General features: G+C 43.0%; 1 protein-coding gene and 1 long non-coding RNA gene across 2 annotated transcripts in view; one reads left to right on the top strand and one right to left on the bottom strand.

The window, feature by feature from the left end:
• Window positions 1-22,545, bottom strand: part of LOC137325171 (choline transporter-like protein 3) — a 71,965-nt gene that overhangs the window by 9,678 nt on the left and 39,742 nt on the right. The window contains exons 9-12 of the mRNA XM_067989962.1: window positions 19,829-20,015; window positions 14,534-14,699; window positions 10,665-10,821; window positions 7,050-7,133 (exon numbers count right to left, since the gene is read on the bottom strand). Of these exons, the coding sequence (XP_067846063.1) occupies window positions 7,050-7,133; window positions 10,665-10,821; window positions 14,534-14,699; window positions 19,829-20,015 (594 nt within the window). The remainder of the gene's footprint in view (window positions 1-7,049; window positions 7,134-10,664; window positions 10,822-14,533; window positions 14,700-19,828; window positions 20,016-22,545) is intronic.
• LOC137325172 (uncharacterized) lies at window positions 9,357-10,789 on the top strand. The gene is made up of 2 exons (XR_010963833.1): window positions 9,357-9,436; window positions 10,677-10,789. It is a non-coding gene; the product is annotated as an uncharacterized lncRNA (long non-coding RNA).

Here is a 22,545-nt window from a genome sequence, read left to right as displayed (position 1 = left end):
AGTCTAACCACCTCCCCTTGACATTCAACGGCATTACCATCGCCGAATCCCCCACCATCAACATCCTGGGGGTCACCATTGACCAGAAACTTAACTGTGGCTACGAGAGCAGGTCAGAGGCTGGGTATTCTGCAGCGAGTGACTCACCTCCTGACTCCCCAAAGCCTTTCCACCATCTACAAGGCACAAGTCAGGAGTGTGATGGAATACTCTCCACTTGCCTGGATGAGTGCAGCTCCAACAAACCTCAAGAAGCTCGACACCATTCAAGATAAAGCAGCCCGCTTGATTGGCACCCCATCCACCACCCTAAACATTCACTCCCTTCACCACCGGCGCACTGTGGCTGCAGTGTGCACCATCCACAGGATGCACTGCAGCAACTCGCCAACGCTTCTTCGACAGCACCTCCCAAACCCGCGACCTCTACCACCTAGAAGGACAAGAGCAGCAGGCGCATGGGAACAACACCACACGCACGTTCCCCTCCAAGTCACACACCATCCCGACTTGGAAATATATCGCCGTTCCTTCATTGTCGCTGGGTCAAAATCCTGGAACTCCCTTCCTAACAGCACTGTGGGAGAACCTTCACCACACGGACTGCAGCGGTTCAAGAAGGCGGCTCACCACCACCTTCTCGAGGGCAATTAGGGATGGGCAATAAATGCCGGCCTTGCCAGCGACGCCCACATCCCGTGAACGAATTAAAAAAAAGGGGGTGGGGTCAGATAGAAACCAATATGAAGCTGTAGTTTAAAAAATCATTTGGAATCCTAGCTCTTTGAAACAGAAGTGAGTTTAATGAAGTGTTTGTTAAAGTAGCAGTTTATGATTGAGATTAAGGACGAAAGAGGTACATCTAAGTGTGATATGTATAAAAACACTGTAGCAGGATAAACTCACAATAAAATAGGAAGATCTCTAGGAAAAACCTTACCACAAAAAAAATGCCCCTGAACATTACACCAAGCAGCAACATCCGCATCAATTTTTCCAACACCGTGGCCCCAGAAACGTACGGGCCATCATCCTGCTGTCGCGCTGGGATCTTACCCACCGATGGTCTCCAGCGCTGGTCTGACCGTTCCGACCTCCAGTCTTACGCTGGGTCCCTTATGGGCCGGGTAAGTAGGAATTCCAAATGTAGGGAGACCCTGACCCTCCACCTACTGCAACACTGACTTTGTAAGGGTGGGCTAAAAGGTCAAGCAGGAAATCCCAAATCAGGTCAGGATCCAGTGTATCCAGACCTTGGTTTTTTTCTGAGCTATTCTGCCTGACTGCCGCCAGAGTTCCTGCGGGGGTCTGGTGGAATGACTGAGGAAATTCGGCCTCCCGGACCTCTAAAAGATGTTCTGTTTTCTTGTTACTACAACACCTGAAGCTGTGATCTTTACATATAAGAATGTACACAGAGAGTCTTTTCTTTTATATTTTAAAATATACTTTATTCATAAAATTTGTGAAGGTACATACAATACAATTCAAGTCACACTTCAAACAGTACAAAATGGGTCATACAATTTGCAATGGTACATACAGTACAAATTCAACAGTCCTGGTGCAATCTATACAGTTACACACCATACATTGTACATACAGTCCATGGCACCCTAGGGTGCCTCATTTCATTACAGGTTCCAGATACAGTACATTGCGTTACATTCATTTATCATTTTACTTTCTGCCCGAGGGGTTTTTCCCCTGATTCCAGCCCCTCGGTATGCAATGCAATGGCAGGAGGGCTCAATGGTGGCCTTTCCCTATAGAGCCTTTGCGTAGGTCGCACCTCGCCTCAGTGTGTCCCGCAGCACGTACTCCTGCACCGTGGAGTGTGCCGGTCGGCAACACTCGGTCGCGGACAGCTCCTTTAGCTGGAAGACCAGCAGGTTTCGGGTGGACCAAAGGGCCTCCTTCACCGAGTTGATAGTCTTCCAGCTGCAGTTGACATCGGTCTCGATGTGCGTCCCGGGGAACAGCCCGTAGAGCACAGCGTCCTGTGTCACCAAACTGTTGGGGATGAACCGGGACAGATACCAACGCATCTCTCTCCACACCCTCTGCGCAAAGTGGGGATGTACACTGAGGGGGTGATTTTAAACCCCAAGAACGGGTGGGTTGGGGGCGGGTGGAAGTTGAAAATAGTTGTTTTTTTGGGTCGCAAATGCACACTAGCTAATGACACCTGTTTTACGCAGGTTTCACGGCCGGAACTACATCAATGGCTATGCAAATAAGCTGAACCAGGAAACTCTCAAAACTCTCTCATTGACAAAACAATGGTGCAGCTCACCATGTGGAAATTCAGGACCTAAGTCTACCTGTTCCCCAAGTATGCTTCTTAAATTATAAATGTAAACATCTGGCATCGGAATTAATGGATGTGGTTGCTACAGTAAGGAGAAACAGAATATTGGCTGCCTTTTCTGGTCGAGGTGCAAGATCTCCACCAGGAAAGAATCCACCCGCAGCATTTCAAATTGGAAGACACTTGTGCCAACAGGCTCAGCTGTTGTGATCTGAAAAGTGTGATGCCTAGGACTAAAATAATGCCTACTGCTAACAGCCCCAAGGCTCTGAGATAATCTCTGGCCTCGATGATGTGAAAAGTGTTGCTGAACTTCAGGAAGTTTTCCCTGACCGACTGGCTTCCAAGAGTTCAAATTCTGGACCCTATGAAATTACCTCGGTGAAAGCTGCAGTGATCCTCGACAGTTATTCAGCGTTTCTCATGATTAACTATGAAAAGTGCTGTTGTTCCAGTTATACTGGACCTGATCAGATCATCAAACTGCCGGGCCTCTTTCTCCTTGACCTTCCCTACAAGTATTGACAGAATCGGCATGTTGCAAAGTCATCGTCAGGCAGAAGACAGACCGAACCAGAGGCACTGATCATGATAACTGGTGACTAGAAAGTTATAGTTGCTGTATATTTTGAAGCTAGTAATTTGAATCAAGCATTTTTCATCAGAATTATTAAGTAAATTCCAATAGAGGCATAGAGCACAAAAGAAAGGAAGTTATGCTAAACCTTTATAAATCACCGGTTAGGATTCAGCTGGAGTATTTTGTCCAATTCTGGGCACCACACTTTAGGAAGGATGTCAAAGGCTTTTGAGAGGGTGCAGTGGGGAATTGCCAGAATTATACCAGGGATGAGTTATACCATAAGTTATGTGGAGAGACTAGAGAAGCTGGGATTGTTCTCCTCAGAGTAGAGAAGGATAAAAAGAGATTTAATAGAAGTGTTCAAAATTATAAGGGGTTTTGATAAAGTAACTAAGGAGAAACTGTTTCCACTGGCAGGAGGGTCAGTAACTAGAGGACACAGATTTAAGATAATTGGCAAAAGAACCAGAGGAGAGATGTGGAGAATTTTTTCACGCAGCGAGTGGTTATGACCTGGAATGCACGCCTGAAGGGTGGTAGAAGCAGGTTTAATAGTAACTTTCAAAAGGGAATTGGACATATACTTGAAAAGGAAAATGGGCTGCAGGGAAAGAGCAGGGGAGTGGAACTAATTGGATCGTTGTTTCAAAGAACCTGCTTAGGCACGATGGGCCAAATGGCCTCCTTCTGTGCTTACGATTCTATGATAAACTTGAGGCTGAAACAAAAATAATTTTCAGATCAAGAAAATTTATTAAAACTTTTTCAAAACAGTCATTGTGAAGACAGTTGTGTTTTACACCTTCCCCCATCTTGGATACTGGCCTCAAATTGGCATTTGTAGAGTGTGATGCTCAGTCAGCAGACTTAAGTTATACTGCTGACTGTGCCGTGCACTGAGCTCTACTCCCTAATTTTTATGCACCAGAGTGCACTGTTGGAGTGCCCACCTTCCCCAACAATAAAATAAGTTTCTAAAGATGCCCAGGAGTCCAATCGATGCCATGGGTACATTTAAATCAAATGAACCAGACTAAAATGGTCACATTTTCTCTTTTGGTTGAAGGACTGTGACTGAATGCCAACACGACACCAAACTAACTGAAGTCTTTTGAAAAAGAGGCACGGGGAGAAGACATAGAGAGAAGAGGGAAACAGTCCTGTGGCTTCAACTGGAAAAAATCTCCTCCTGATTTCCTGACCTACAAAAAAGGTACAGGGATGAAGAATTATCTGAGTTAGAGGAGTAGGTTAACAGTAAACTGCATTACATTAAGCTGGCCCTTAACAACATGATAAAATAGAGTGGGTGGGCTCAGTTTTCAATACTTCTGTTTTGAAGAAAACAACTTGCTGAATTATCAAACCAAGCTGTCTACTACAAAGTAGGAGATGGTTGTGTGTTTTTTTTTAATGGCTTGATTGTTCAACAGGAATAGCTTTGTTTACAAGTTTACAATCCGAATCAGACTCATGCAAACACTGATTGATGAGTATCATTAGAAACTATTACAGAAGAGCTAACACCATCATGATTGTGCAAAGTTTGAGCATTTATTTCATTGCAAGTTTCGTTAGTAAAAGTATGGATGTTTACAGACACAGATTTCTGGCCAGCCTCCAGCGATGACAATGGCAGCAGACCAGCCAGTGAGAATCATGAGAACAGCACTGTGGCACTTTTCCAGTTCCTCTTTTTCCATGGACTGCTTGCTGAGAATAATCACTGCTTTGTGAAGCAGCTGAGCCGAGTGGTAGAATGAGAGATACACTATAACACAGAGGCCACGGATAGATGGTTACCATGGCAACAGCTAATCTTGTCTTTGCAAGCTTAGTGTTTGTGCCAGAAAGGATACCTTGGAATAACCAATACTGAAACAGAGAGGCGAAGCTGTGCTTCATGCTGTCATTGTAAAAAAGCCCGAGAGAAGTTCCTGCAAGGAAACTGAGGCCCAACATGAATTTAAGTCTGAGGTAGAAAATCTCTGAGCTGTCTAATACTTTAGGGCCATTGTGCTTCAGTAGTTTCACCGCAGTTTCTGGCTTCAGTAGTCTGACAACCAACAGCTGGACAATCTTACAGTTATCACCATGTAGTTTCTTCTCTGATGCCTTTGTCCCTTCTTTGCTGTGATGACATTGTTGTTCTCAGTGTAAACCTCACTGTTCATTTCCAACTGACTGGAAAATAACAACACATGGAAAGGTGATTACAAGAAGCATGTTAAGCACTAAGTGCAATGAAAAGCATGAAAAAGTCGTTGCAAAATGAATATGCTTTATTAAAAAAAGGAAATTAAGTTAATGAGGCTAATCTCACTTAGTTTAAAATACAGGTTAACACAAAAGTAATATGGTTTAATATATTTAAATAAGCAAAGTACACAGAAATGCACTTAAAAGGCTGGTGCAGTAAAAGATTAAATTAATATGGTAATAAAAGGAAATCAAAAAAATTAGTAGAAACATTAAAAGGTTTAAATAAATAAACTTTTACTTTCAAATTTTAAAAAAATGCTCTAATAAATAAAACAGCAAAATTGCATTAACCAATAAAAGTGAAATACCTGATTTAGTTCTTGAAGCTTAAGGTTGGAGTATTACAGCTTCACATCTTTTGTTCTTCAAACGATTCCTCTTTCTCCTGCTCTTTTTGGCTCCCTGAGAAACCTCTGACCTTCTACCCTTCAGGCTGGTTCTTCCCAACCATCAATAGCAGAGCTGGATAAATAGGCTGGCTTTATGCACCATCCAAACAATAGATAAAAGCACCTGGACTTGATGTTTAAGCAATGGCATATTTTTCAATCAAAAAGCAGCCTTCATGCTTTTAAAATCACAAGGTAAGTACGTGAAATCACGTAATTGTTTTCTGGAGAATGATGTGGACAAGGTCTGCCTCGATGGGCAGGCTTGTTTACTGCCATTTAAATACATAACATCTATGTGTCAATAGGGGACATTTGAGAGGCATGACTGGGGCACATGTTAGCAATGTTGGAAGTGACTAGATAGATTCTTCCTTCCCTTCTTCAGATGACCCGTGAGAGCTATGAAACTTATCCTCCAAATTCCCAGACTGTGAAAATCAGCAGCACACATGCTGCAATATCAACACCTGAAGAGTTTTATAAATATGTTAAACAAAATCATCATCAAATATGGTGACTAAAGAAACAAACATACTTTTTAAACCAAGCAAGTACAACACATACATACACTAGATTTTCCAAAAAAACTTTAAATGTAGCAATAAAGTACAAGTCATTGCATTTATTCAAACACAAGTTACTGCAAGTTATGATAACACAAGAAGAACAGGTAAAGGCTATTTGTTCCATTTCTTGGTTACTCCGCTATTGCAGCCCACCGGGAGGATCCGAGTTTGATTTCTATAACCATCCTGTACTCCCATAATGTTATTTTGAAAATATTACTGAGCATTGCAGAGTGACTAATTGCTCATTGGTTAAATTCAATACAGATCCTACTCATCGGAACAGGAACCCATTTAAATAGTCTCCAAGGAGATCGGCAATGTAGTAATTTGATGATGAGATCACTGGGATGAGCACATGCTGCCTTCAACAGTCATCTAGTCATCTCTGCCACTGGGATAGGGGTTGGCGGGGGGGGGGACATTTTTGGTTGGTTTTCTTTAGTCCAATCGCTGGAGTTGGGGATGGGTGCACTGAGCAGAATTGAATTGGCAGATCAGCTGTTGCAGTTCCTGCTATCAGTAACACCAGAACAATAGGGCTGAAAAAAAATACCAGCAGCCCCGGCCCCCGCCGGGCTCCACGCTGCCAGCGGCCCCGGCCCCCGCTTTTCTGTATAATACTGGCAGCCGTGATGCCTGCTGCAAAGATTATGACTGATACCTGAGAAGGCAGATAATGGGGCCACCATTTCAGGTTTACTGGCATCATTTTAACCTTTTTGTTAAAATTGCATTATTAATATCAGAATCATGTTCTGACTTTTGAAAGGGTCAATCCCAGGTCGACATATTAATATTCTCAGATATAGTGGGTAACCGCCACACATTTACTGCTACTGTGCCCAAGTACAAAGCCTTTTCAATTCCTCCTGAATAAAGATCATTGCACAAACCCCATTAGTTCATTAGCAGCTCTTACGGGATTAAGGTACCTGGTTTAAAAATCGCAGCCACTTTTCCAGACACCAGAGACAGCACATGCAGCATTTAACCAGACATCTGGCACAGGCACTTTCCTAAAAGAGGGAGCAAAACAGTCCGTCAAATCCAAAACAGTCAGTCAAATCCAATTTGTCTGCAGCTGAAATGTTACTCCTGCTCATTATTCTTTAAACACCTCGTTCTATGTTTGGTCTGACAGTTCATTCAGACTCCCACTTTTTAAAAAAAATTGAAAAACCAAAAGATGCAGCGGCAAGACCATAATGCAGGACGCCACCAAGATTAAAAATATTGAAAGAGAAAATGAGATACTGTGGTGCCAAAGGCTTCAGGAGATATCTGAACCGAGTTCCAAAGGTGCAGAACAAGATCACAGGTGAAGTGGTCAAGCAAAAAGTCGTACTGGTGATAATGGATTAGGCCAGAACTTTCAAGGTGATGCATAATTTGTTGGCAGCAGCTTCCACAACTTTATGAAGTAGCAAAAAAGGGCAATGGGTAATTTGAATCATAAGAGCTACAAGAAAGCAGAAGACTGGGAGTGAGAGAGATTGACAAGGATAAGTTTGGAGGCGTACATCTTGAAGACAATGGGAGGGATATCAGGACAGGAAGTACTTTAGGAATTCAGAATGCCGAGGATCTGATAGACCCGCTGGACGTTAAACTTGATGTCAATCAGAATGGAGCAACGGAGGGAGGGTCTTCACCAGGGTCATCGAGCGTTACATTTGGAGCAGAAAAGAGAGCCAAAAAGATCAGTTTTCTCTTCAGAAAGGCTAAAAGCTGTACCATCAGGAAGGAGAGGTTGAAAGGAAAACTCACAAAAAGTACAAGGACGTGTTTGCCATTTTGAATTTGATGGGGATCTGCTGGAGGGGTAGGAAGACAGCAGTTGACACTTCAATAAAATTACTTTTATCAGCTCTAATTGTGGATTAACAGAAATGACGCGCAGAGATGAATCAAGGTACCAGGTACCATAGATTATGAGGCAGGCATGATTAAACCATGATGTGAACCAAATCTGATGGAAGGTTCAAAATCTTCTGTAGCAGTTAGAAAATCATCAGTTACTTCATTAGCACAGATAGGTCAGAAGAGTGTATGCAGCATTTGGACCAGGGAAAAGTAGCATTGAATTCCTAAAGACCATCCCAGTTGGCTGATTTATAAAGACCAATTCCAAGGACCCAGCAAGATAGCCACTGGGACCACTTAAAAGGGCTGCTGCTCAAACGAAAAATAAATGGCTATATACAAGGGGTTAAAAAATATTGGAGCCTTTTTATAAGCCAAAGAAAATGCTTCTGCCAAGTTTTCAGCCTTTGTAAAGGTTGTATAAGGAAGGAAGGAAGAAGTCACAGCCAAAAATTGAATAGTAAACCCAAAGTGGAGGCATGAAAAGGAGTCTGTGCTGAGCAGTGCCCATTTGGTGGCTGGTGAAGTGGATATGCATACTGTATGATGTGGATGTGAGGAGAGCTGTGTTTGACACTCCAAGGCTCCTTCCTTAGAGGATAGCAGTGCACTATCCCTGGCAGGAGATGAAGGCCAGGCTCAATGCTGTCTAAAGTAACAGCAGGACATAGGGGCAGGTGCAAGAGAAGATGGCACATTGTAACAAATCTGGCAAGGTAAGTCTAACCCAACAGCACCTTCCACTAGGTAGATGGCCTAAGATTCCCAATTCACAACGCCACTGAATCAGTCCCGCAGTGTCAAAAAAAGACTGATTTTCACAATATGAGTTGTTTCATACTATTCTACAATAAATAAATGTCAGAAAAACCCAGCGATCAGGAGACAGTTATTATTCATAACTTGGGATTGGGGGGGGGGGGGGGGCGGGGGAAGGAAAAAAAAAAAATCTAGTGTAACTGAATCATCAGGATCAGATTGTGAATTAGAAATCAGCCTGTCATTCAGGATAGCAAAACACACAGAAACAGAGAAGCAGAGCCAATCCTTATGGGGAACATCAAAGTCAGTAAGAAAGAAGGGAAGGTGGAGTTGCCAGATTTGCTTTTGATTGACAAAACAGTTACAAGTTCTCGAGAATTCTTAAGTGAAATGATGGAGACAGGAGAAAAATAACGTGAGGCGAGGGAGAGATATTTGTAGCCACAAGAGATGATGATTTAAGGGAGCTGGAACTTCAGTACAAACATCTGGATCAGAAGCTGGAGTAAAAAAATGTAAGTGGTTGAAGATCAGCCACGATCTTACTGAACGACGGAGCAGGCTCAAGGGGCCGTATGGCCTACTCCTGCTCCTATTTCTTTTGTTCTTAAGTGAGAAACAATAAAAGGCGGGCATGATAACTGGAGACAAAGTGACAGAATGGAGTTTTAAGGAAATGGAGCAACATCACAAGGTGAGGAGAGGAAGTGGGCTGGGACGGGCACAGTTTTTACTGCTTATTTTTCTGAAACTTTCCAGTTTTCAAAAAATTACTTGACAGCTTCAGTCACACAGAACTCTGGAGCGATTGGTTAACACACCTTCTTAATCTTACTGGCCGCAAATATAAAGCTTTCCATTTTTTTTAAATTACAAGTGAAAGGAATTTGGTAAAACGGCAAAGATCGAGTGGCACTTCATGCATGTGTGTCCGGTTGGTAAATCTGAGCTGTCTACAAGTAAGAACTGTGTGTGTGGTTGGTGGAGAATAAAGCATTGAAACAGAGTGCTAACCACTCACCATCTTCACAACTCAGGGCGTTAACCAATCACCATCTTCACAACTCAGGGCGTTAACCAATCACCATCTTCAAAGCTGTGTTATTGCTGGGAGTCTGGCGAGCCATTTTTGAAATTGAAAAGCACCAGAGAAACAAACAACAGAAAACCATCCAAACCAGGGAATCGAGGATAACAATCTGACAGAACAACCCCACCTGTGGACTCGTCCGGTCCTCAACGCACTGCACGTTACATGTGCTCATCTATAGTTTAAACTAGAACACACTCGAACATGGGCTCTCACTGATATAAAACGGCAGCAAAATTCATCTTGCCCCAGGGATGTGAACATTTGCATCCACATTCACTCTTGTACTGATGGCAGTAGGAGCTGTACCATTCCCCCGACTGAATCAATTCTCTTTGCAAAGATTTATTTTAAAGCACAGCTGGTGCATTTCACTTTGAACCTTTTTCATTTCTTGTTTAAAAATGTGAGAGAGGGCATTCTGAAATCATTTCATTGTACAAGATGTTTTGGTACCAGAAGCAGGTCACAAGATGATCAATTCCCCTCAGTCTCATAACACTGTAATAATCTACAATCAATAATGGATCTCACAGCCAGATGTTGGGCTTTGACGTCAACACAATTACTGGAACAGAAATGGACTGGATAAAAGCTAACCGTTCAGAATCAAAGACTAAATAACTTATTATTAACAGCTGCATTCAATTGGATCCAACTTTTTTTTAAAATGCAGTTCACAAAAATCTTACAAATGCACTTCAGTAAAATGGTAAAGTCACAGGACATAAAACCTTTACTTTAAATGGTCAAGTTTTCTTTAAACAGAAGGGATATCTCGAAAAATATCAAAAGGACTGGAAATTAATCCAAGCCCTGACTCTTATCTTACCTTTCCTTTCAGGCTGCTGTGAACGTACAGAAGAACAATCCGTGGAATCCTGACAAGAGTGATTATAAATGAACCCTTAACAACCGTTCCCAGATGGTAATTAAAGAGCCTTGAAATACTCCTGAGGATTGGGTTGCTGGGTGGATTATTTTTGTCCCTAAGAAAAGAATTCAGTGATCATTTATTAGACCGAGCCCTCGAGCAAAAAGAAACATCGCTGTTGTATCACACATTTGTAAACAATTTTACAACACCAAGTTATAGTCCAACAATTTTTATTTGAAATCTACAAGCTTTCGGAGGCTTCCTCCTTCGTCAGGTAAAACGAAGGAGGAAGCCTCTGAAAGCTTGTAGATTTCAAATAAAAATTGCTGGACTATAACTTGGTGTTGTAAAATTGTTTACAATTGTCAACCCCAGTCCATCACCGGCATCTCCACATCGTATCACACATTAAACGTCAGAAATGCTGCTCCATCAAAGACTCTGTTTAAATGCACCGCTCGGTGTGGTACTGAGCCAGGAATCCAACAGGTCCAATTCCCGGTCCTTTTGATGATCTTAGTTGCAGTAGTGGGTGCTAGAGTTTGGGGAGGGGGGAGGGAGGAGAGGGAGAAGTGCTACAGCTAGGTTCAGGACCCGGTGGAAAAAAATTTCCAATGTTCTTGCTTCTGCTGGAAAGCATTCATGTGATCGAGACTCAGTTGTAACCAGCCACTTCCCCCAAAAGTCGAATAGCTTGACAACGTTCACTGTCAGAGCTCAGATGTAAGCAATAGCCACTTTGGTAATGTACCAGTGGGTGGAAACACTCATGGAACCAGATTCCGGTCTGAGACATGAATCCGCGGAGCCAGATCCCAGCACAAGTCAGCACCCGCGGAGCCAGATCCCAGCACCCACAGAGCCAGATCCCAGCACGAGTCAGCACCCACGGAACCAGATCCCAGTCTGAGTCAGCACCCACGGAACCAGATCCCAGTCTGAGTCAGCACCCACGGAACCAGATCCCAGTCTGAGTCAGCACCCACGGAACCAGATCCCAGTCTGAGTCAGCACCCACGGAACCAGATCCCAGTCTGAGTCAGCACCCACGGAACCAGATCCCAGTCTGAGTCAGCACCCACGGAACCAGATCCCAGTCTGAGTCAGCACCCACGGAACCAGATCCCAGTCTGAGTCAGCACCCACGGAACCAGATCCCAGTCTGAGTCAGCACCCACGGAACCAGATCCCAGTCTGAGTCAGCACCCACGGAACCAGATCCCAGTCTGAGTCAGCACCCACGGAACCAGATCCCAGTCTGAGTCAGCACCCATGGAACCAGATCCCAGTCTGAGTCAGCACCCACGGAACTAGCTCCATGATGGTAGAGTGTACATTGACCACACTCTGTCCAAATTATTCATTATTTCGAGTGGTGTGAAGCAAGAATGTTTATTGGGCTATGCTCAGTTTGTGCTCTTTTCTGCGGCTGTGCTGGGTGATGCAACTAGACATCTTCAGGTAGAAGTTAGGATATGAATCCGCAAAACAGGGAAACTGTTTGATCTACCAAGACTACGAGTACTGACTAAGGTCTCCAAACAAATTATGCAAGAAATTTTGTATGCTGATGAATGCGCACTTTGAAGAGGACCTGCAACAGAAGATGATAGATTTTGAGCTTCTGCTAGAAGATACGGGCTTACTATTAGTCTGAAGTAGACTGAAGTAATGTATCAACCAGGTCCTGAGAAGCCAGATGTTAGACCATTGATCACGGTTGGCAAAACTGAAATGAATGCAGTCAAGAAGTTCACCTATCTTGTAAGTGTATTATATGATGAGGCAAGAATAGATAAGGAAGTGATGACACTGGTCTTGATACATTGGCCAAGCATGGACATGGACACTCTATAGAAGGCGCACACCACACAACAGCTGGAAAGGTTTCACCAAAGACACCGTTGCACCTTACTTTGTGTTAGGTGACAGGGCAAGATCACTAACAACAAAGTACTGGAACAGCAGCAGCATTGAGACTCTGATCATCATCGCTCAGTTCCGTTGGAATCGACATGTTGTTACGATGGATAATGTACAGTTGCTGAAGCAGGTGCTTTTTGGAGAACTGGTGGACGGCAGGAGAAAGCAGGGCAGACAACAAAGGCACCACAAGAACATAAGAAATAGGAGCAGGAGTAGGCCATACGGCCCCACGGCCCCTCGAGCCTGCTCCGCCATTCAATAAGATCATGGCTGTTTTTCGACCTCAACTCCACTTTCCCACATCCCTTGAAGTCCAAAAATCTATCGATCTCACTTTTGAATATACTCAACGACTGAGCATCTACAGTCCTCTGGGGTAGAGAATTCCAAATATTCATGACCCTCTGAATGAAGAAATTCCTCCTCATCTCAGTCCTAAATGTCCGACCCCTTATCCTGAGACTACGTCCCTTAGTTCTAGACTCTCCACCCAGGAGAGACATCCTCTCAGCATCTACCCAGTCAAGCCCTCTCAGAATCTTATATGTTTGATGAGATCACCTCTCATTCCTCTAAACCCCAGAGAGTATAGTCCCATTCTACTCAAGTTTTCCTCATAGGACAACCCTCTCATCCCAGGAATTAAGACACATTGAAGACTCATTTGAAGCAGTGCAACATGGCCACTGACTCTTAGGGAAACTCTAGGTCACCGACAGACGGCAATGACGTGCTGAAGTGAAGGAAGAAGTGAAGGGCGTTGAGCTACAACGCCATGCCAGTGTGGAGCAAAGATGCAAGAGTCGGAAGGTTTGGCAATGTCAGGGATCAACAGGAGAACCTCCTAGAAATGTGGTTATGGGAGGCCTATGGTAGACAATGTCTGTCACGAATTAGCCTGCAAGGCATCAAGTCACTCATCTACCGTGAATTTATGGTCCCTTTATTATGGAACCATCAACTTTGAGTATGAGGGACACACTACTACACGGAATTAAAAAAGTTACACTTTGACAATTTAATTCCAACTTCTTTTATTATTCCACGTTAGCTTGTTAAAGGAAAAGATCAAGTCAGCACCTTCAGTTCAAGTAAAGTTTATACATTGACTTTTTCCTATTAAAAGTGGAGTACTAATGAATTCAATGGCTACTTACAGCTGATTGTAGAGAATCCTTATCTTTCTGAATGAAGCACATTTGGTGAACTTTTGCTCATCAATGCAATGCTTTCCACTTTCTGACCCTTAAGGGCTACTTTTACGTACCCACACCAGCGAGGAGCCTCGCTCTTTGGCAGCCCATATCAGAAATTCAGCCCACAATTTTCCGACCATTAAAATTGGCCCTTAGGTTTCAGAAAGTGGTAAAGCATTCCATTCACAAGCACCATCTAGTGTTAACATCAAGATTTTTCAGATCAGGTTCAGCATGGATCAAGTGGAGAGCAAAATGCCCACTTGTTTGCCCCAGAATGTGCCTTAGTGCCCAGTGCGTCTCTCGGCACTAGTGTGAACTTTTTCATTTTCCACACAAACCACCTTCATGGGCTGAATGAGAGTCCACAGTTGTGACAAACTGCAGTCCTTCATCCACTGGGAACTTGAGATTGCCTGAATATGTGTTATGTAGGTCACTCACAACCAGCAGAGGGGCGCTATCATGCCACCAGACTCGGCTGAATTCAAGTCCAGGTCCCTGAGGTGAGGGGGCAAAGCACTAGTGCATTACCGAATCAGGGCCTCATTTTTCAATTCGCTACATAGAAAAACATTATTTTTAGTCCCCACATTAAAACCACACTACAACGTCAAAGTAACCACTGTCAGATGGGATGTCTGACCATGCATTACATCACCATGAGCCTTTGTAACAAACAGGTTCTACTCTTAGTCCTACCTGTTGAAGTAACAGCAGACCACAGCCCCAGCGATCGTCATTTGCTGACAGGCAATGAGAAATTCACTGGTCCAGATCAGTCCAATTAAATGGTACCACCACATGTACCGAATTCCAGACAGTGGTCTGTATTCAACCTGATCATCTGCAGTTACATAAGCATTGCCTGGAGGAGATTAAAACATTGAAATGTAAAATACAGAAAAACCAAAATCAGAAAAGCATACCACCATTACATACCACTTTACCATTAGTTCCTCATAATGAAAATTCTGGATTAAAAAAATCTCACTTTTTCTTTAAGCTGACAGTGATCAGCATCTAATTGCATTTGAAAATGAACAAAACAAGCAAACTTGTGAAATGAAAAAAATTAAACTGAAAAAATAAAGTCTCGACCTAATTGTAAACTGGTCAACACTGCCCCTGGAGCATCTATTCCAAACCAACAGAAAAACACACCAGTGAAGTTGCTGGGATGTTTTATTAAGCTAGATAAAGAAGAGGTCCTAGAAAGGCTGGCTGTACTTCAAGTAGATAAGTCACCAGGTCTGGATGGGATGCATCCTAGGTTGCTGAGGGAAGTAAGGGTGGAAATTGCAGAGGTACTGGCCATAATCTTCCAAACATCCATAGATACGAGAGTGGTGCCAGAGGACTGGAGAATTGCAAATGTTACATCCTTGTTCAAAAAAAGGGTGTAAGGATAAACCCAGTAACTACAGGCCAGTCAGTTTAACCTCGATGGTGGGGAAACTTTTAGAAACGATAATCCGGGACAGAATTAACAGTCACTTGGACGAGTGTGGATTGATTAATTAGGGAAAGCCAGCACGGATTTGTTAAAGGAAAATCGTGTTTAACTAACCTGATCGAGTTTTTTGATGAGGTAACAGAGAGGGTAGATGAGGGCAATGCAGCTGATGTGGTGTATATGGACTTTCTAAAGGCGTTTGATAAAGTGACACATGGTAGGCTTATCATCAAGATTGCGACCCATGGAATAAAGGGGACAGTAGCAACATGGATACAGAATTGGCTAAGGGATGGGAAACAGAGAGTAGTGGTGAACGGTTGTTTTTCCTGACTGGAGGGAGGTGTTCAGTGGTGTTCCCCAGGGGTCAGTACTAGGACCACTGCTTTATTGATATATTTTATTGACTTGGACTTGGGTGTGCAGGGCACAATTTCAAAATTTGTAGATGACACAAAACTTGGAAGGGTAATAAACAGTGAGGAGGATAGTGATAGACTTCAAGAGGATACAGACAGGCTGGTGGCATGGGCAGACACATGGCAAATGAAATTTAACGCAGAAAAATGCGAAGTGATACGTTTTGGTAGGAAGAACGAGGAGAGGCAATATAAACTAGAAGGCACAACTCTAAAAGGGGTACAGAAACAGAGAGATCTGGGGGTATATGTGCAGGGCAGGTTGGTGGCAGGGCAGGTTGAGAAATCGGTTAAAAAAGCATACAGGATCCTGGGCTTTATAAATAGAGGCATAAGAGTACAAAAGTATGGAAGTCATGATGAACCTTTATAAAACACTGATTCGGTCACAACTGGAGTATTGTGTCCAGTTCTGGGCACCGCACTTCAGGAAAAATGTGAAGACTTTAGAGAGGGTGCAGAAGAGATTTATTAGAATGATTCTAGGGATGGGGGACTTTAGTTACGTAGATAGACTGGAGAAGCTTGGAACAGAGACGGTTGCAAGGAGATTTGATAGGGGTGTTCAAAATCATGAAAGGTCTAGACAGAGTAGATAGAGAGAAACTGTTCCCATTGGCGGAAGGGTCAAAAACCAGAGGACATAGATTTAAGGTGATTGGCAAGAGAACCAAAGGTGATATGAGGAAAAACTTTTTACACAGCGAGTGGTTAGGATCTGGAATGCACTGTCCGAGGGGGTGGTGGAGGCAGATTCAATCATGGCCTTTAAAAGTGAACTGGATAAGTATGCGAAAGAAAAAAAATTGCAGGGCTACGGGGATAGGGTGGAGGAGTGGGACTAGCTGGAATGCTCTTGTACAGAGCCGGTGTGGACTTGATGGGCCGAATGGCCTCCTTCCGTGCTGTAACCTTTCTATGATTCTAATCAAGTGTCTGGGTGGTGGGAGTCTCAGAAGGACCATCTCACACCTCCTTCAGCTGTTGACAGCAGCTGGCTAAAGGGGCTGAGGCATTCATGTGTCAATGGGTTTCTGGGTCAATGAGATGGAGTTGGGGGCTAAACATAAGCTAGCACGTACCCTGTGATTATCAAAGAAAGTGAAAGCAGATATTCGGTCATAAGTCACATCACCTTTATAAAAGTATGAAACTAATAACATCACATTTGGTCCCAATTGCCTTTTGATTGTGATTGGTGCGTGACCCTAGCGAGGTTACAAAAAAAGTGAAACATAGAGGGGAATTTACTTTCATCGAATATAATGCCGACAGGAAACTTTATATCAGAGGTAAAACACAGATAAAGCCGTTTCCCATTTATGAGAACATTTATGCAGATAAATGTACTTTAGTAAGATTTGCAATTATGTACAAAGTTCACTAACTATGTTCATCGTTCTTACTAACATCCAGATGTAAGATTTTTTTTGAGGGGGGGGGGGCGAGGGGTAGGGAAATGGCGGTGTCTACAGGATGCCCTGAAAGTATTGACTTTTCATTTTCTATTTGGTGCATTTCTCAAAATTTTGCAGTAGACATTTTATACATACATAAATATTTTATGATGGCTTGATGTTCATAGGGGAGAGCAATCCCCACTGAGTTAGGCATTTGTCAATAGCACTTCAAAAGCAATTCATTGGTTGTGAAGCACTTTGGAACATCCTGAGGCAGTGATAAGGTGCTAGATATAAATGCAAGCTTTTTCTTGCTTAAAGCTGCAGTGAATGCTGCTGCTGTTGAAATACATTAGAATTGGCAACAGCCCTTTTCATAAAAGCTCCTTTGCAGACCAGAGAACGGTTATAATACAGTAGGAAGCTCCTTTAGCCCAGGCCTACCACTTATCTGCTTTAGCAGAATTAGCTTCTCTGTATTTGGATGGAGAGAGAGAGAGAGAGACACAGAGACAGACACAGACAGACAGACACAGACAGTGGGAGACAAAAAGAATGAGAGAGTGAGAACCCAGACAGGAGTGTTACAGGAAGAGAGGGACACAAGTATTATTTTAACTTATGTTCATGCACAATGCTATTGCAAACTAACTAGTAAATTATTAGCTAGTGGGCGATGTATAAAATTACTGGCATTATTTAGCACCAACATTTTCTCCGATCTGCTGGAAACCCCAGTGGTCCGTGTCTGTTAATAATCAACATTCACATCCTTTGACAGGTAGTGCATAGACGCCATCTTGTGATCCATGTGAGCTAAAGCATGCAGCGCGATCTCAGTAATTACACAGCACATTCTTAAAGTTAATGCTTACCAAATGCTTAATTAAGCCAACTTGGAGAGAAAGGAAACACCAGCTAGCAAGAGCTAGTATGTAAAATAAATCAGGTTCAATTTTTTTTATATATAAACAGGAAAGATTTGTAGCACAACAACCAAAACAACTTGTCGGTGACAGAGTGAAACCTTCCTTCAGCTTTCTTCTGTGTACCATTATCTAATAGAGCCTGAATTCCCCTCAGGAGCCTGAAATGAGTTTCTTGGCTGAGAAATACAGCCAGCAAAAGGCTCATAAACCACAAGAGTGAAACTTAAGCAATTTTGAAAGCTTCCCCTCCCAAAGATATACAGCCTTGCAACACACCCCCGGACACCTATTAGCCTATATAGTGCTGATATTTCCCAGTATCAAACACTTTCCTACGTCAGTAAGGGACATCAGCAGACTAAAAGGGAGTTTTCCTCTGGAGCTGGCTTTGCTACAGCTCAGCTGGGAGTTCTTTGTACCGACATTAGGTTACAAAAGTGGGGCAAAAAAATGTTCCGCTCCCCAGCGTCAACAGCCTTCAACTTGATGAGCACAAAGTTCATCTCATATGAAGATGACTCATGGATTTAGACCCAACCTTTGCAGAGGGGCTGAGGAATACCAAGGTTAAATCTATTCTGGAATCATGACTATTTTGGGGCAGGAAATAAGGTAACGACAAAGCTGGGGTAGGCAAGTATTTTGTGCACAACCAGGGATGCAGCAGTAGGCTGAAGAAGCCTTGAGCTAAACACGGCTTAAGGAATAATTGTTTCCCACCTTAGTGCTGTTGACCTCAAACAGGCTGCCTTGTGATGCAATATATACTGATTCAGCTAATGCATTCTAAGGGAAATTAGAACGACTGCCAATTCAGCACAGAGTAGACAGAATAATCATTTTGGGATAGGGACTGATTAAAAATAAACAGATCAGGAGCTGGATGATACAACAGATGGACGGGTTCAATGGTCTTTTTCTAATTTTGGGGTCACAAACTTCTCAGTGGCTTCTGTTGATACCACTCTCTATCAGCCACCATACAGTACATTTAGTCAGGCAGCACGAGTCAGCGGATTTCTCCTCCCTTCTCCCACCTCACGACTTGAACTCATGTTCAGTCATCACCTCTGTCGAGGCTCCCTCTTTAATAGCTATTATAGTGCCATAGTAACCCAGTTAAACTGGTCAGTGTGTCATTAATCAATTTAATATATTGATTTAATAATACACTAAGACTGTTTTGCTTATTGGCTATAATGATCAGAAACATCAGGGTCTTCAAACATTTTCAGAGTCATGAAAGGCAGCATAAAGCTCCCTCTACTCCAGCCCAACCCCAAAAGTGTGCCTCCAACCTTACCTGTGTGACATTATTCTATTTCCCATACCAGTCATCTCTCTGGAGGAGATAGTCAACTTCGAGTCAGGTCAGGAACACTGTGTGCGCTGTGGGATCACGTCCATTTGGAATTGGTTTGAACCTGCCCAACTTCAACTCAAGTAGCACTCCTACACAAAACAAGCAGAGGAGTCTGACCTGGACTCAAACCAGGTCACAAAGTACCATCCAGTGCTCCCAAGCCACCAATATTTTAATTAAATATTAGATTATTTCTATGCAATGCATTTTTTGACTTGTGAAATACAACCATAGTCCGAAGCACACATTTTAATGGAAGTCGTATTTCATCACTTCAAGTGAATAAAAAGTGTATGCAAAACAATTAGGGGGTCATGCTGCTCTTTAACAAACTCTGCAGGACTCAACCTAACCTGGCTACTCTGGGATGTGTTGCCTGACTCAATGGTTTTAGTAACAGTCCACAGAAATCAGTTCCATAGCTACCCACCTGCGGTGGCCAGACTTAGAAGCACAGCCACCCAATACATCCAGAATAAAGTGAGGATGATGAAGGTCCACAATGGCTGGAAGAGCAGCAGAGGAACATTCCGGAGTAGGTTACTGGAAATCCGGAACAGCTGAATAGTCAGACTGATCCTTTTCCACATCACCAAAGTCAGCACTATAAGGATTACCTGCAGAGACAGTAAATCCGTTAGCAAAATACTTACAGAAAGAAACAACTTCTATCAATATAGCCCCTTTCACATCCTCAGGACATCCCAAAGCACTTCACGGCCAGTTAATTGTTTTGAAGTGCAGTCACTGTTGTTATGTAGACAAGCATGGCCAGATCCCACAAACAGCAATGTGATAAATGACCAATTCATTTATTTTGACAATATTGGTTGAAGGACAAATGACACCTGGAGAACTCCTCTCCTCTCCTTCGAATTGTGCCATGGGATTTTTTTTTTAAAAAAACATCTACCTGACTAGGCAAACGAGGGCTTGATTAACATCTCATCCGAAGGATAGCACCTCCGACAATGCAGAATTCCCTCAGTATCAGCCTAGATTATGGGCTTAATTTTCTGGAGTGGGGCTCGAACCCATGACCTTCTGACTCAGAGGTGAGAGTGCTACCACTGAGCCAAGTATAATACGGAAATTACATTAAAAGCAAAGTTGAAGACAGCCATCCATTTTGTTCAAACAAATCACAAAGCATCCATTTTATTAGAACCCCAAAATGATTCCATGTGTTAGCCAGCAACACCATCTTTATTTTTATGGGTACACAGTTTACTTTGACAAACAGAGCTTCCCGAATAAAAGTTATGGGGGAAAACAGGGTGTTATTCTATATTCTGACGTTGTTTCTCCTGAATGAAATATATTTAGATGAGGAAATCCCCTTACATGATCGCTGACTTAATGCTCTACTTTTCATTAAAAAAGCATTGCAACCAATAGAAAATTAAACTTATAATTACATTGAATGTACAGCACAGAAACAGGCCATTCGGCCCAACAGGTCTGTGCCAGCGTTTATGTTCCACGTGAGCCTCCTCCCTCCCTACTTCATCTAACACTATCAGCATATCCTTCGAGTGTTTATCCAGCTTCCCCTTAAATGCATCTATGCGAGTCGCCTCAACTACTCCTTGCGGTAGCAAGTTCCACACTCTAACCACTCTTTGGGTAAAGAAGTTTCTCCTGAATTCTCTGTAGGATTTATTAGGGGCATATATATATAAAAATGGTAGCCACAAAGACATTTCTGAATTCGATTTCAACATGAATCACCGAGAATCTATTCTAGGAGAGAACACTTGAGTTTGATTTACTAACATGTCCGAAAATTATACACAGACTCTGCGTTCTCTCAGTCCCAACTGTTTACATTCAAAACCTGTTCTTAATGAGCAAAGCTGGCGATATCTGAACACGGGTGAATCCTAGTTCACTCAATTCAGATTTCAACCGTGGCTGTAAGTTTACCTTGCGCACATTAAAAATACATTCAAACTGCAGATATGGAGTGCTGCAACTAAAGCACATAGTAAAATGGGCAATTCCAGGCCTGAGGCAGGTACTGAAATGGTGTGGAACTGGTGTTAGATATGACTGCGTTACAACACTTCACAGAAACATAGAAAATCAGAGCAGGAGTCGGCCATTCGGCCCTGCTCCGTCATTCAAAATGATCACGGCTGATCGTCTAACTCAGTATCCTGTTCCCGCTTTTTCCCCATATCACTTGATCCTTTTAGCATTAAGAAATATATCTATCTCCTTCTTGAATACATCTAATGACTTGGGCTCCACTGCCTTCTGTGGTAGAGAATTCCACAGGTTCACCACCCTCTGAGTGAAGAAATTTCTCCTCATCTCAGTTCTAAATGGCATACCCCGTATCCTGAGACTGTGATCCCTCGTTCTGGACTCCCCAGCCATCGGGAACATCCTCCCTGCATCTAGTCTGTCCAGTCCTGTTAGAATTTTATATGTTTCAATGAGATCACCTCTCATTCTTCTAAACTCTAGTGAATATAGGCCGAGTCGACCCAATCTCTCCTCATACGTCAGTCCTGCCATCCCAGGAATCAGTCGGGTAAACCTTTGCTGTATTCCCTCTATGGCAAGGACATCCTTCCTCAGATAAGGAGACCAAAACTGCACACATTACTCCAGATGTGGTCGCACCAAGGCCATGTATAACTGCAGTAAGACATCCCTGCTCATGCACTCAAATCCTCTTGCAATGAACGCCAACATACCATTCGCCTTCCTAACTGCTTGCTGCACTTGAATGCTCGCTTTCAGCGACTGGTGTACAAGGACACCCAGGTCTCGTTGCACTTCCCCTTTTCCCAATCTATCACCATTCAGATAATAATCTGCCTTTCTATTTTTACAACCAAAGTGGATAACCTCACATTTATCCATGTTATACTGCATCTGCCATGTTCTTGCCCACTCACCCAACTTGTCTAAATCACATTGGAGCCTCTTTGCATCCTCCTCACAGCTCACATTCCACCCCAGCTTTGTGTCATCTGCAAACTTGGAAATGTTACATTTAGTTCCCTCATCCAAATCATTGATCTATATTGTGAATAGCTGGGGCCCAAGCACTGATCCCTGCGGTACCCCACTAGTCACTGCCTGCCACCTGTAAAAAGACCCGTTTATTCCTACTCCCTGTTTCCTGTCTGTCAA

Source organism: Heptranchias perlo, chromosome 9 (assembly GCF_035084215.1).
Source record: "Heptranchias perlo isolate sHepPer1 chromosome 9, sHepPer1.hap1, whole genome shotgun sequence".
NCBI lineage: Eukaryota > Metazoa > Chordata > Chondrichthyes > Hexanchiformes > Hexanchidae > Heptranchias > Heptranchias perlo.
This window is presented reverse-complemented; position numbering and strand designations above follow the sequence as displayed.